This window comes from Larus michahellis, chromosome 1 (genome assembly GCF_964199755.1).
Source record: "Larus michahellis chromosome 1, bLarMic1.1, whole genome shotgun sequence".
NCBI classification, from domain to species: Eukaryota; Metazoa; Chordata; class Aves; order Charadriiformes; family Laridae; genus Larus; species Larus michahellis.
The window spans coordinates 97,532,392-97,545,930 of record NC_133896.1 but is presented as its reverse complement, the minus strand read 5'-3'; the positions used below and the strand labels follow the sequence as shown (position 1 = coordinate 97,545,930).

At 45.9% G+C, this 13,539-nt stretch overlaps 1 protein-coding gene across 3 annotated transcripts; it reads left to right on the top strand.

Moving 5' to 3' along the window:
• The first annotated feature begins 3,796 nt into the window (after positions 1-3,796).
• LOC141737836 (apovitellenin-1) lies at positions 3,797-7,110 on the top strand. Of its 3 annotated transcripts, none has more exons than XM_074572823.1 (4): positions 3,797-3,915; positions 5,369-5,470; positions 5,865-6,024; positions 6,679-7,110. In XM_074572823.1, exons 2-4 carry the CDS (start codon positions 5,410-5,412, stop codon positions 6,776-6,778), a joined length of 321 nt encoding a protein of 106 aa, XP_074428924.1. In that variant the 5' UTR covers positions 3,797-3,915; positions 5,369-5,409; the 3' UTR covers positions 6,779-7,110. The 3 variants fall into 3 exon arrangements, with proteins under 3 accessions (XP_074428924.1, XP_074428925.1, XP_074428926.1); XM_074572824.1 differs by having other exon boundaries at positions 3,868-3,915; positions 5,372-5,470; XM_074572825.1 differs by lacking the exon at positions 3,797-3,915 and having other exon boundaries at positions 5,350-5,470.
• The last annotated feature ends 6,429 nt before the right edge of the window (positions 7,111-13,539 follow it).

The window sequence follows — 13,539 nt, the reverse complement described above, 5'->3', positions numbered from 1 at the left end:
TGACTTTAGCATTGCCCTCTGGCGACTAGTAGCAGATACCCAGGGCTCTGCAGATTCTCCCCTTGGAAGCTGAATTAGTAGCTTGGAATTTGACTCTCTCCTTATTCTTCCAATAGGTCCACACATCAGGACAGATTCTTCTCCCTGTCATGTCAACCCAGCCCAAATGTCCAGGTTTCAGGGAAGGGCTGCCCCTTTCTCTATCAAGAGTAGAGGCTATTGAGACATCAGTTGAGATCCCAAGATGGGAAAGAGTTCACTTTCCTTCACATTCAAGTGTCTACAAGCCAACAATATCAATCAAGTTTGCTCAAAAGCAAGAACCCCCTCACATAGCAAGAAAACCTAGATGGCTTTGTGTAACAGTAGCAGCTGTTGAAGCTTGCTGCTGTAGTATGAGCACACTAACTGCAGAGGTTGTGCTTTTTTATCTAAATCCTGTGAAGGAGCCCTCCATCTTTATTTGTTCCTGCAGTCCCCATAATTGAGCTAGGGTGACTAATTGTCGCTTGTGTGAATTTCTGCAATTTGTGCTGTGTGAAGTCTGAAGAGTTTTATCTTTATCATACTTGAGCTCCTCTTCAGTCACTTTGTTCATATTTATAGAAACATTAAACAAAACTCTTCAGGGAAAATTGATTGTATCTCAGTCTTAATTTTGTAGCTTCTTAAATTGTGACAGAAGTAGATTAAGTTATCCAGCAGGGAAGCAGAAATGGTACCAGGTTTACTGGTCCACAGACCACTGCGGTTCATAAAACACCAGTTGGTGGGTTGTGAAATAATGACAAAGGAAATCTATATCTGCATGCTTTACAACTGCAAGCAGACAGAAAAGTCAGAAGGAAATAGGCTCTGCTTTGAATGCTTATTTCTGTTTTTAATTGGCTATAAATGAAAGCTGTTGTGACAGCACTGCACAATACTATGTGGATTCTTTTTTTCCCAGTAAGATTACGGGGTCTTTGACTTTTCAAAAGAGAGAGAGAATTGAGCAGCTCAAATAGTGCACTCTGAAAGAAATAACAGTAGGAAGTAGCCTAGCCTTGTTCTTTCTAGATTGTAATTTATTCATGCTTAATTTTTCAACCATTCCAAAGAGCTGATGTTCATACATCAGCCTGTTTGTGATGAAAAAAAGTTGAATATGTTTCACATTCAGGAGTTATTGCCATTATGGACTTTTGGTCTTCCTGCCATGCAGCTGAAGGGAGATACCTTACCCCCCAAGAATTAATTTTCTGTTTCAGATAAAGTGCCTTGATAGCCAGTGGAGTTACCCTAATTTAAAATAATAATGTAATGAGTAAGTAGCCATGCCACATGGGGCAGATAAGGATGCCCGTGCTGCTCCTGTCAGCTGCTTTTCACCTCAGACCAGAGATTCATAGGAGAGATCAAAAAATCATGTAATTTTTCTTTGATTAAGAAAGGACTTGCAATATCTGGCTTTCTTGCTTATTTGTAGAGCGCCGTGCCATTCTGGAATGCCGTTCCAGGAATGGAGGGCAAGGGCTGATTCTTGTGCAATCATTGATCTGGTCTTGGCAAGTGCCTGTTTGGCAGTAGAAAGTGCTGAAATGCCCGGTTGCTATCTCTGGGGCTGTATTCATGATAGTAATCATGAGCTAAAGTTAGGTTAACTTTGGCGGGGGGGAAGTTACCTTGTGTGATAAGAACCACTAGGCAAAGCTCTTCAGCAGTACCTATTACTATATAGGGTAGCTAAGTCCACTCTACGTTACTACCTCCAGCAGCACATCAGTTTAAAACACCCACTTAATATGGCTAGAGCCTTCCATTTGTCAACTTGACATAGGACAGAGATGACACTTGAGGTTTTATTAAATTGACCCCCACAAGTAATGACTGCTCGTTGCTATTTCTGCGAAGTTTAATGCCTATACTGTGCCTTGTGCTGGTCTTCTGAATATTATTCCAGCTGTAAAAGCAGATGGTAAATGTGTAGATTCTCTTCAATGACTGTCAAATGTATAATTAAAATATAAGAGAACTTTCAACCAGTTGCTCTTGTGTGTTCTTCCTAGACAATAAATTGCTTTTTAGTGTTTGCACCAGAAGTGGAATTGAAAATTCTTAGTTCTTACTTCTGGAATTAATCTTGTTATACGTTAGTAAGGATTTTCTGTTGCTATTTTTTGGACAAAAATGCAAAATGGTTTGCTTGTATGGGGGATTTTTCTTGTTCATCTTATTTCGGGAGACCTTTTTCTTTGTTTTTCTAAGAAATAAGATAATTTGAATACTTACCAAGAGAGTGGAAAAATGTCTGGGAAACCATTGGCAGGCCTCTTTAATGATGTGACCCACTGCAGCAGTTGCTGACTTGGCTGCCATGTCTGTAAAATGAGGATGCTTACTGTTTGGTTCTGAAGTATTTTGAGTTCCATAAGAAGAAAAGTCTTCAAAGTCTTCTAGAAATTTTGTTTGGTTGATAAATGAAGATACTGACTGAGCTTTTCACACTTTCTGCATGTGACAGTCACCTAATAAATAAGTGGCTGACCTATGAACGGAGGTCTGTTGGGTGTCACAGAGTAGGCTTAATTTATGCTTCATGTCCTCCCCATTCCTCTTAGCTAATTCTCTTTGTAGCTCAGTGTTGCTCAGTTCCTTTCTGTCTCTTCCCCCTTCTGCTCCAAGGTTGCACATGCCAAATACAGATGGTTGGCCTGACTGAAGACCCAATGGGCCCATGGAACTTGAGCTATGAGAAAACAGGCCCTACAGTGGCAATGCAGCCACTGTCTGACTGGGACCAGGTCCCCTGGGAGCCTGGGGACAAGTTATCATAGAATCATAGAATGGTTTGGGTTGAAAGGGACCTTTAAAGTCATGTTGTCCACCCTGCCCCCGGCTTGGCCAGGGACATCTTTCACTCTCAGATTGCTCAAAGCCCCATCCAACTTGACCTTGAACACTTCCAATGACATGGTGTCCACAACTTCTCTAGGCAACCTGTTCCAGTGTCTCAGCACCCTCATCATAAAGAATTTATTCCTTATATCCAATTTAAACCTACCCTCTTTCAGTTTAAAACCATTTACCCTTGTCCTGTCACTAAAGGTCTTGGTAAAAAATCTTTTTCTGTCTTTATAAGCCCCCTTTAAGTACTGGAAGGCCGCTATAAGGTCTCCCCAGAGCCTTCTCCTCTCCAGGCTGAACAACTCCAACTCTCTCGGCCTTTCTCCATAGCAGAGGTGCTCCAGCTCCCTGATCATTTTCATGGCCCTCCTCTGGACCCGCTCCAACAGGTCCGTGTCTTTCCTGTGCTGGTGGACCCAGAGCTGGACATTTCCCCTGGGCAAGTTTTGACAGCTGTCTCAGACATACACCCATCTTGTCAGCTTGTGCAAAAAGGGTTGGACATGGGGCAAGAAGAAATGCAAGAGAGGTGCACACTTGCCCCTGTGCACCATTTGGTTAATGCATTTGTTGGAAATGGAGGGTAAAATATGAGCAGGTGCATTAGCCACAAATAAATCCCACCGTCAGAGCAGTGGGGTTACAGCACAGGCCTTCCCACAGGAACAGTGGGAGCAAAATTCAGCTAAGCTTTAGCTACTGTTAATGTGGAATTTGGTCAACTTATGAAAGGGGCCTCTATGACATAGTTGCCTGTAGAGGACTCAGTGACCCAGGAGCTGCCTTCCACGTCTCTTAGGCTCAGGTCAGACTGACCCTCCATTACCAAATCTCAATAATGGGTCCAGAGTCCTCAACAGCTTCTTACCTGTCCCACTGAGCTGGATCTGCTTGCAAAAGAGCAAATGGAGAAACAAAGCAGGACCTTTGACCCCTTGCTATCGCTATATTAGCTCTGCATAAATGCCGGTGTCTCAGATGAGCATCTACCTCAGCTTCGGCCCGAGAAAGAGAGAGAAAGCAGGACAGGTAAGAGCTGAACTCTCTCTTCTGGGTGCTATGGACTTTGTGACTGGTGTATCTAGGACATAGAGAAGTGAGTGGTCTTCTACTTTGCCCTGTTTCTTATGGCAAGCCAAAAAGCATGAGCCCTTCTAACACTCCATAGCCAGGAATGGAGGAGGGTGGGAGTGCTTGAGGTGACCTGGATTGAAGCTGAGTGATGGGTGCTCCATAAGACACTCATAAGAGGGTCAAACCCATAGTAGGGATTGCAGACTTTCAGTGCTGGAAGATACATAACCTTTTCCCAGCTGCCTTCACCACAGGGACTACAGGCTCTAAACTGGGTAAGATCCTCTCCTTATGCTCTTGGGAAGCACATGTATACCTTTCGTCTACAGAGGGAGAAACTGGGTCTAGGATTAAAAATCAAGGAAGGGTGGTAATGGAGCAGCTGCTGCTGGTCAGCAAATTAGTGAAGATGGAGTGGTAGCTTTTGGAGGTAACCTGTGCACAGAAGGAAATCAAAATGGATGCAAATTTCTTTACTGTGTGATAAGAAGGAGCATTGACTTGTAGCTACCAAGCACAGGATTTAGCAAAGCAGCCACATGTAATAGCCTTACAGCCTTTTTTGCCATTGCAGTTCCTAACACTGCGATGTTTTCTTCATGTTGATCTGAGTGATGCAGCTCCCTAATTCAGGGCATAAATCATTTTTAACTTCTAAACACCTTTTTAAGTGTAGCGTGTTCGAAAAACTTGTTTAGATGTAAAGTCATCTTTTCAATGTACCAATTACCAAATTTTCAAGAGTTCCTCCAATTTTGACTTTTTTAACAGACAAAATGAATGAGGTTGGATGAGGCTAAAGTTTGCACTTACTCCCTTTTGAGAACTTGTTCTGCCTGGACTACTATCTGCTTCATTATTCCCAGCGTGGAAAAGACAAGAGAACCTAGTGCGTAGTCAGGCCCTTCCTCATCTAGAGCAAGACAAAATACTCAGATCACTGGGTCACTAAGGTGATCATTCTATGTGATGTACTCACTAGCACAATGTTGTTTAGAGCAATCCACCAAAGAAAATGAAACAAAAAAAATCCCACATTATGAATTTTTCAGTTATACTTACGTATGGAGGAAACCTATACTGACCTCTGACAGTGTTAGTGGTTTGCTCACATGCTGAAACAAGTAATTTTAGCTCTCGTATAAAAGAAGTGGCTTTAACTGTCACATATTTTTTGGAGCTCTGAAAGCTATCATTCATTGTGGATATTTATAATTATACAAATAAAAGGACGCTTTCATTTTTATACTATGTTTTCCTCACTTCTTCAGAGTGAAATTTCAGAGGAAATGCACCGTTATCTTTGCTGTTCTCTTCTTCATTTATTGGTTAGGTTTGTTGCAAAAATCTGATGTTTAACATGTTTTATTTCTCTGAAAGCAAACAAAACATTGTATGCTGATTCCAGCAGGTCTCTTGGTATAGAGAGCGGAACTGGTACTGCAAACCATGGTGCAGTCCAGGGCATTGGTGATAGCTCTGATTCTGCTCCTTAGCACCACTCTCCCCGGTAAGTCTGAAAAGCTTTTCTGTCTGCCTGAGACACTGCTCAGCTCTACAGGTTCTCACTTGCCTTAGAGAAGTCTAACCCATCCATGAAGTAGGACTGAAGCCCAATAACACATACAAGACCATGAATATACGGTGCTTGGCAGCATGAAACAAGACGGCAGGGGCCTGGCATGAAGATTGTCCATACTTGATGCAAATACTCTGTCATGTAATGCCTATGACCTAGCTGCCCAAAAATGAGTGATGAGGTGCTGCAGGATGCTGCTGGAGTGAATTCTGGGGGAGGCTTTGAATCTCAGAATCTCAAGTCGCTTCCCACTGCGCCTGGGGGACAATATCAGAGACACAAGTGACTGGAGAAGCCTCATAGTTTTTTGCCTCCTCTTTCTCAGAAGTGCACTCAAAGTCCATCTTTGAGAGAGACCGTCGTGACTGGTTGGTCATCCCCGACGCAATTGCAGCTTACATCTATGAAACTGTGAACAAGATGTCCCCTAAAGTTGGCCAGTTCTTGGTGGATGCTGCCCAGACTCCAGTAGTTGTTGTGACCAGGTATGGAAAGATCTGCATTAGCGCTGCAATGAAATGGAGAGGGAGAAGTGGGAGAAAGAGCAGATTAATTAACTATTGACTGGGGGAGACCCAATGGGAAATTAATCAGGAACCAAAGCCTGATGTGACTACAATGGGAGTGGGGTGCTGGAAAGGTGGGATGGGACAATATAATTTCACGTGAAAGTGCAAGCTCTTCTCAGGGATGCACATTGAACATGACAATGCTTGTGGGGATAGCAGGTACTGCTCTTTATACATTGCTGGCGAGGGAGGGGGCAACTGGCTGGTGGGGGATCAGCCTCCCTGGAAAGGTGCTGCGGTGCCATCTGTGAGGCGCTAAGTACTGAAGGTGCCAGGAAACACTGCTGTCACTCAATGCAAATCACAAAATTGGCTCTAGCTGTAAATACCTATTCCTGAAGAAGGGGAAAGGGTTTCATCCCAAGAGGAAAAACATGATGACCCAAGAGATACAGTTTCATGTAACTCATGGCAAACACATACTGACTATTCCTGTCTTCCAAGGAAAGCCCCTCTAGGACTGCTGAGGAGCTTTGCACTCTCAGTGACAGGCAGTGTGATATCTACAGCAGACAGAAAATACCCTCATGTATTTGTGTATCTTACCACATACACTGTCGTCTCCTGCAGGAACTTCCTCATCAGAGAAACAACTAAACTCAGTATACTGGCTGAACAGCTGATGGAAAAAATAAAGAACCTGTGGTACACAAGAGTTCTAGGCTACTAGCCGGATGAATATAAGTCAGTGTTTCCTGATGGGAGTTGGCAGCACCCTGCAGTGTCCTCTTTCCTCCTGCCCCTATTACTGACCAAGATCAGTCAATAAGACAGAATCGACGCTCCTCTTAATGCTTCTAGAGGGAATCCAGCTTCAAAGACCAAAGGATGGAAGGCATCTGCTGAAGTCTCCCCCCCCCAAAAAAAAAAACCAAACGCTGCTGGGAATGAGGATGGCAATGAGATTGTAGAGCTCTTCTGTAGCCAAATCCTGAAAATTAATTCCTCCTGAATGGCTTGGTCATTGACCCTCGAATAAAATAATGTTCGTTGTTACACTTCCTTAAGTTTCCTGTTTGTATTGACTGTTACAAAATCACATCCACCCCAGCATCCCATTCTGTTGACAATGCAGCTGTGATTCACATGAAGTTGTTGCAAGCAATGCTAACAAACCCTGATTTTCAGGCACATTTAACTAAGCTCAGGTTCTTCCCATCGGGGGTGATGGGGAGAGGGGGGTGCAGATGGACAGATGGATGACACAACTACCTGAGCAGCTTTTGGGATAGCCACAACGTGACAACTGTAACTTCACATCAGGAAAGACCATGAAATGTTGAGTCCTACTGATTGTGCTCCTTGGCTAGGTAAGAAGCAAGCAGGTGCACCTCTATCAAGTGGAGATTTCAGATCATTTGGGAAAACAAGTGCCAGTAAACCGAACTCTCCGTCAATCTGAGCAGGACTTTGAAAGTATGTTTCATCAGCCAATCACTGAGGCGACTGAATAGCCTTTCCAAAGGAGAAATGAGGGGAAAATTTCTCACTGCCTTCAAGGTGGAGGGTGATCAGTTTATAAGAGGGGTAGCTATGTCCAGGAATGTCTATGAAGACCTGGCAGGTCCTTGTCAGCCCTGTGTAATGGCCTTATCTCAGATGCCCACACTGGATAAAGAAATCCATCTACTTTATCATTAAGCAAGCAGAAACAAGTAGGCAATTTGTCTGAGATCGCAATGGGAGACTGCGGCAGAGGCTAAAACAAAACCCTGCTAGCCTGAGATCTAGGAGTCACATACACATGGGCAGAGCTACTGCTTATCAGAGCATCGCTACAACTGGCAAAAGGAGACCTGCCTAATAACTGAAAAGCAATGCTACTGTCTTTTAAGGTGCATCTCCATTTACTTCCAACACTGGGGTCTTAAACCTAAAATTTTCTTCTGCTTCAGCATTACCCTTAACTATCTGTCAGGGCTTGAGAGCATCAGTAATGGCCCTCACGTGGGACCCTCATCCACGCACCCTGCCTATGGACCCAGGAGCCACATCTAAGCTCTGGCTCTGAGCACCCAGACCTGTGGCTGCTACCCACTGTCCCAGCTTACTGGTGGGGTTTCTTGCATGGATGCTGAACCTACATTGTTGGTAGACTCATTCTACCTGTGGTTGTGCTTTCTGGGTGGACCTTGGATCTATGCTGTGGCCTTGCCTCCAGCTCTGCCTCCTTCTGTCCTGAGTGGGCTCCCTGGTACGGCTGAAGGACCCCCAGTTACTACCTCACCTCTGCTTGGGTACAGTGGGACTGTGCCCTAGCTGGGAGTGTCACTACCTGTGCTGTGGTCTCTGCTGGCTCCTAGCTTGTCCTCCCTCTCAAAACAGACCAGCTCTTGCTGCTCCCTGACACTGTTTCTAGGTTATCAGGTAATCAACAATTGAGTCGGGGAAGCAGGAAAAGCAGAGAAGCCCAAGGAGGAACTGTGAGATGTCGGTGTTTGGCCCTTCCCATGAAAGTGTGCAAGAGAGCAAAGGGAGAGATGGGGGGTCACAGGGAGAAAGGAGAAGCAATAGAGATTGAAGGAAGAAAAAGAATCAGCTGCAACTCCTCTAAAAGCTAAATGTATTTCCTTAAGGCTATCCCTTCATCCCTGCTAAGTTTGACTATGGAAATTAGCTCAACCAGCTGACAAAAGGCTAATTAACAGATGAAGCCTCTATTTCATGTTGTATCTCTGTGCCAAGCTCCACTAGTATTGGTGGAAGAACTGCCCTGATCCCATGTATGCAGTTCCAGGTCTCTATTTTAACCTGTTCTCCACATTTTGCAACAGTATTTGACCATCTCAGGAAAGCAGGCTTTGCCATTGTTGAGCTTCTATACTCCTATTGCTTGGGCAGCATTGGGGGTGGAGGAAGAATGCCACAAGCCAACAGTAAAGCTCTTTCTCCAGCCTCAAGTGCTGAAAATGTGTGTGTCTACTTTCTTTCTCAGTGATCAGAAAGTCTTACTGCTAGCAGTACTTGATCGTCCAAAGCTTCCTGTTGCCACAGGCTAAATTTCATCTCCCAAGACTTTTGCTGCTGAGAAGAGTTTGCTTCATCACAAACCTGAACATGTTGTAGCTGTTGTCCTATTAGAGCAATTTGGTAGGTTATTGATAATACAGGAGAAATGAGTCCCTGATGTTTTGGGGCTTGTTATTTTGTTGTTTCATTTTGGTTTTGTAATTATCAGTCAGATCAGCTATCAATATAAACTTGCACTTAACCATTTGTCTGGAATAAAACATCTAATTTTGCATTTTCTATGTCTCAGCAGCTGCTTCGTACCATGCACAATTGGAATGAAATCAGTGTCCCCGTGCAGAGCAGCAAGTTTTTCCACCTCCAGTTGCTTTACCGCTTCTGCAGAGTTCTTTTGCAGATTTCTTTATTGCTGCCTGTTTCGCTTAGGCTGTCTGCGCTTCCCCATTCACACATGAATGTGCGCATGCATATGTATCATGTAAATGCACCAGTGTTTAGAAGAAGGTTTAGAAAGGCACAGTTTGGACTGATAAGAGCGTCTACCACATTAAAAAGCCAGAAACTTCAGCTCCTTCTGCTACAGAGATGATTTCCTAGCTGCTTGTTTTGCACATGTCTGCTCAGTCTTTCTTTCTTTTTTCCCAAATATAACCCTTCATCTTAAATCCCCTCACCCCAGAGAAGAATTCAGCATTCTGAGTTTTCTCAGGATCGAGCTTGTTCTTTTGGCACTTCAAAAGTATCTCTTTCTGAAAGAGTGAAAGTCATGAGTCTCATGAAAGAGCCTAGATGTGCCCTTAAGAGTTTGGTGTTCTGGAAATAGCTGCTTCAAGCCTTTTCAATCTATTTGCATGGACTGCCAAAAAGGGTAGGAAAAAGTCTGGAAAGTATAGGGGGTCATGTTGCATTTGGAGCCCGTTGTGTGACTTCATCAATGCAACCCAGGCGTATTTGCACTGCATCACTGCACAGGTGGAGCAGAGCAGTACCTGGTATGAATTCCACGATAAAACTCAACAAAGTTTTGGTATGTTGTTAAATACACTTAATTGTAACCCTTTAGTTTTTTCTGCAATGTAACCTTCAGAAAATCCAAGCCGGCCACATGCTGATCACCTCCTTGATATTTGACCGATTTTAGCATACAGGAAAAACTGAATCAGCCTGTATTTGCTTGTACTGAATCTCCTGATCATGTAGTTATCTATGCATTTGTATGCTTTAAAAGAAATAAACAGAAAACCTCCCAGATGGTTAATCTGCTGTACAATGCAGGGCGACGTATGAAGAGTAAAGTAGACAACCTCCCACTGCCACTTCTGAGCCTGACGGTACTGGCATCACCCTGTGGTGATGGGCAGAAACTTAAGGGCAGAAACTAGCATCTGAGACAACATTCAAGCTAGGATCAGATAAAAAAAAAAAAAAAAAAAAAAAAAGAGGCATTTTATCCCAAAAGGGATCCTGGGGCAAATTCATGGGACAGGTAATGAGAGGGCTATGTGTTTTAATCCCAAAGTCAAAATATTTCACATCCATTCCCACTTTCCAGTAGGAATTAGCCAAATCTGTAATTTCTTTGTAAAATAGGGATGGAAATAACTTCCCAAGTGATGTCTCCGAAAGTTCACCAAGTGCTTCAAGATTCTTAGAGAGGCTTCCTAAGTCAAGCATTCATTTCGGTGAGATGCATGTCACAGAAACTTTCTTTGTGAGTAATCATCATTCACATAGCAGCTCTGGGAAAGCTTGTGGTGCAACTGGTTCAACAGAGTCCATTGAAATGAAATCGTAAGAAATGTCAGTTTTCTGTTTTTTCCGAGATGGATGAATAACACCTCACGTGTTCCTGATTTCTGCAAAAACACCCTCTCTTGAGAAGTATTTATTATGGTGAATACACAATTTTCAGTGGCTCAGAGTGTTGATGGCACAGAACTGTTCGGCTTTTACATGTCCTAGTTTCCCTCACCTCTTACTTCAACACTTGGAAAAATCACAAATTAACGCTAACGAACGAATGCCTCAGGCTCCACACTGCTGTCAGCAACGGTGGCTGACCTTGTCGACAGTGACAAACAGCCCAAGCCCTCCAGCAGCGGAAACCTGAAAGCGAGCTATTTTTCCCCTTCCAAGGAGTGATGATGAAGGCTGGAAGAAGCCATGTAAAATATTTGATATGTACGGACAGTAGTCACAACTTGAAGAACCATGCGGTGATCTCCTCTCCTATCCACACCCACACACACAGAGGCACAGGCCGATTTAAAGGTATTATATTTTTTTGTCCGCTGGTGATGGCAGTGCATGGGGACGGAGAGGTGTGGGGATGGAGAGGTGTGGGGACGGAGAGGTGTGGGGACAGAGAGGTGCGGCCACCGCCATGAGGGAGCAGGCAAAGATGGCGGCCGGCAGCTGAGGTGCAGAGCTGATAACAACGTTTTTTCAGATGGTTTTGTACTTTCCACAGGCTTTTGGCAAAAAAAAAAAAAAAAAAAAAAGCTTTTAACAGATTTTAAAAGTAAACACAAACGGGGTGCGTGTCTGTGATGACAATAACGACAACCGGCACCCAGAGAACACAGGGGCCTCCAGGTGTCCCGGGCCGCCGCCGCGGGAGGCGGCTGCCGCTCTCCAGCAGGGCCGGAGGGTCGGGGCTACCGGCTGACGCCCCTCAGGAGGGGCCCGTTGTGAGGCTCCGCCGCCGAGGGGGACTAAAGGGGACCGGTCCGGAGGGCAGTGCCGCCCCGGCGAGGCGCGGGCGGGATGACAGCAAGCCTTGCGTGCCAGGCGGCCGGCGGCGGGCGGCAGAGATCAGTCAGCGTCTTTCTCCTTTTCGCTCACAACCCGCCGCCTGCCGCCGCGGCGGCCAGCACTGACTCAGAGCGGCACCTTCCCCGCCACCCGCTTCGCACGCAATGCCGCCGGTCTCCCCCCCCACCTCCCCCGCTTCCCTCCTCCAACACACCCGCCCGGCTCCCGGCCCCGCTCCCGGCCTCCGCTGCACTCCCGCTCCTCAAGGGGCTGGGGCGGCGGTACGGCCAGCGGCGGCCCGGGCGCGCAGGTAGGCTCGGGCGGCGGGGAGCGGCGGGGAGCGGGGAAGAGGCGTGCTGCCGCCTCGGCGCCTCCTCCCCGGCGGCGGAAAACACACGCTCTCACGAATTTACCTCAGGATTTGAGGGGTGGCTGTTAGTTTTTGGGAAACTGCAGTACCCTGAGCCCCCCTCCCTGCTCCTCCGGCCAGGCCCGCACAAGGGGGCTCGGGCAGCGGGACGGGGCGGGGTCTCCCCGCCTGGGGAGGCCAAGGTGGTCTTCAGCCCCGGCGGGAGTCGAGCAGAGGAGTTCGAGAGTGAGGGAGGAGTGGTTTTAATGGCCGTGGACCCACGTTGAGGTGCGGCTGGGACGGGGGACTGGCTCCCAGGCGGCCGGTGAGGGCTCACCCGTGGAGCCTGGGGAAGGGGAAGGGTGTTTCGGTGCGGGCCAAGCTGGGTTTGAGAGGCCGCAGCTGGGAAGGCGTTGGGTGGGGAGGCTTCAGATATTGTTTCCGTAATATGTAGAAAGACCGTTTTTCACGTATGTTTGCCTCCTTACCTGCGTGCTCACCAGCGAGGTGGGAGTTCCTGTCCCTCGAGTGTATTAATGAGCACGCTGTGCTTTGCAGACCCTAACTTACTTGGGTTTTTTTGTGGGGGAGAGAGAGTGTACCAAACCAAATGATCGCATATCACAGAATTCCTCTTTACGCATAGGTTTGGGGGTGATACTGGGACTAGGTCACTTCTCAACAAATGCTTTAAGAAACATTTCTGGTTTTGCTATTCCGAAACCTAGAAAATGGCAGCACAAGTGCAAGCTAACTGTCTTGATGGTAGCAGTGATAAAACGGCTTTATTAAAAGTTCCCCAGTGCCATAAATGCAGTGGCGTTCCAGTGTGTGCCACAGCATCGGGTACTGCCCGTGTTGAGTGGGAGATGCACAGGCCTGTTCACTGGCCTGCGTCTGGAAATGGTTTAGAAGAGAAGTTGCTATCAATCAGCCCCGAGTTGCACTGATTACTGAAGATCTTAACAGCAGAATAAATATTTGCAAGTACAGCTGTGATATATGTCAGTGAAGAGCATGGATCTTTTATTTTCACATCTTCCTATCTCCAGGTTTACAGTAGCGTCCCCATTAAACAGGTTCAGATACAGGGTTTAAGGCCGCTTTATTCACAGAGTCCACTTAAGAAAGAGAAAATGTGTAACTTGGTGTTTGAAAACAAGTGGATTAAGTTCACTGCTTAGAACAACCACTTCAAGATTATTTTTTTTCCTCATAATTGTAACATTGTCTCTTCTCTCCAAAGGCTCCCTTGTCCCTTGCCTTTCTGTAGGGTCATGATGTTCAAGTTCTGCCGGTGGAGGATTGTTCCCTTTGGAGTGGGGTACGGACCCTCCCAGGTAACGTTCCCCGCAGAG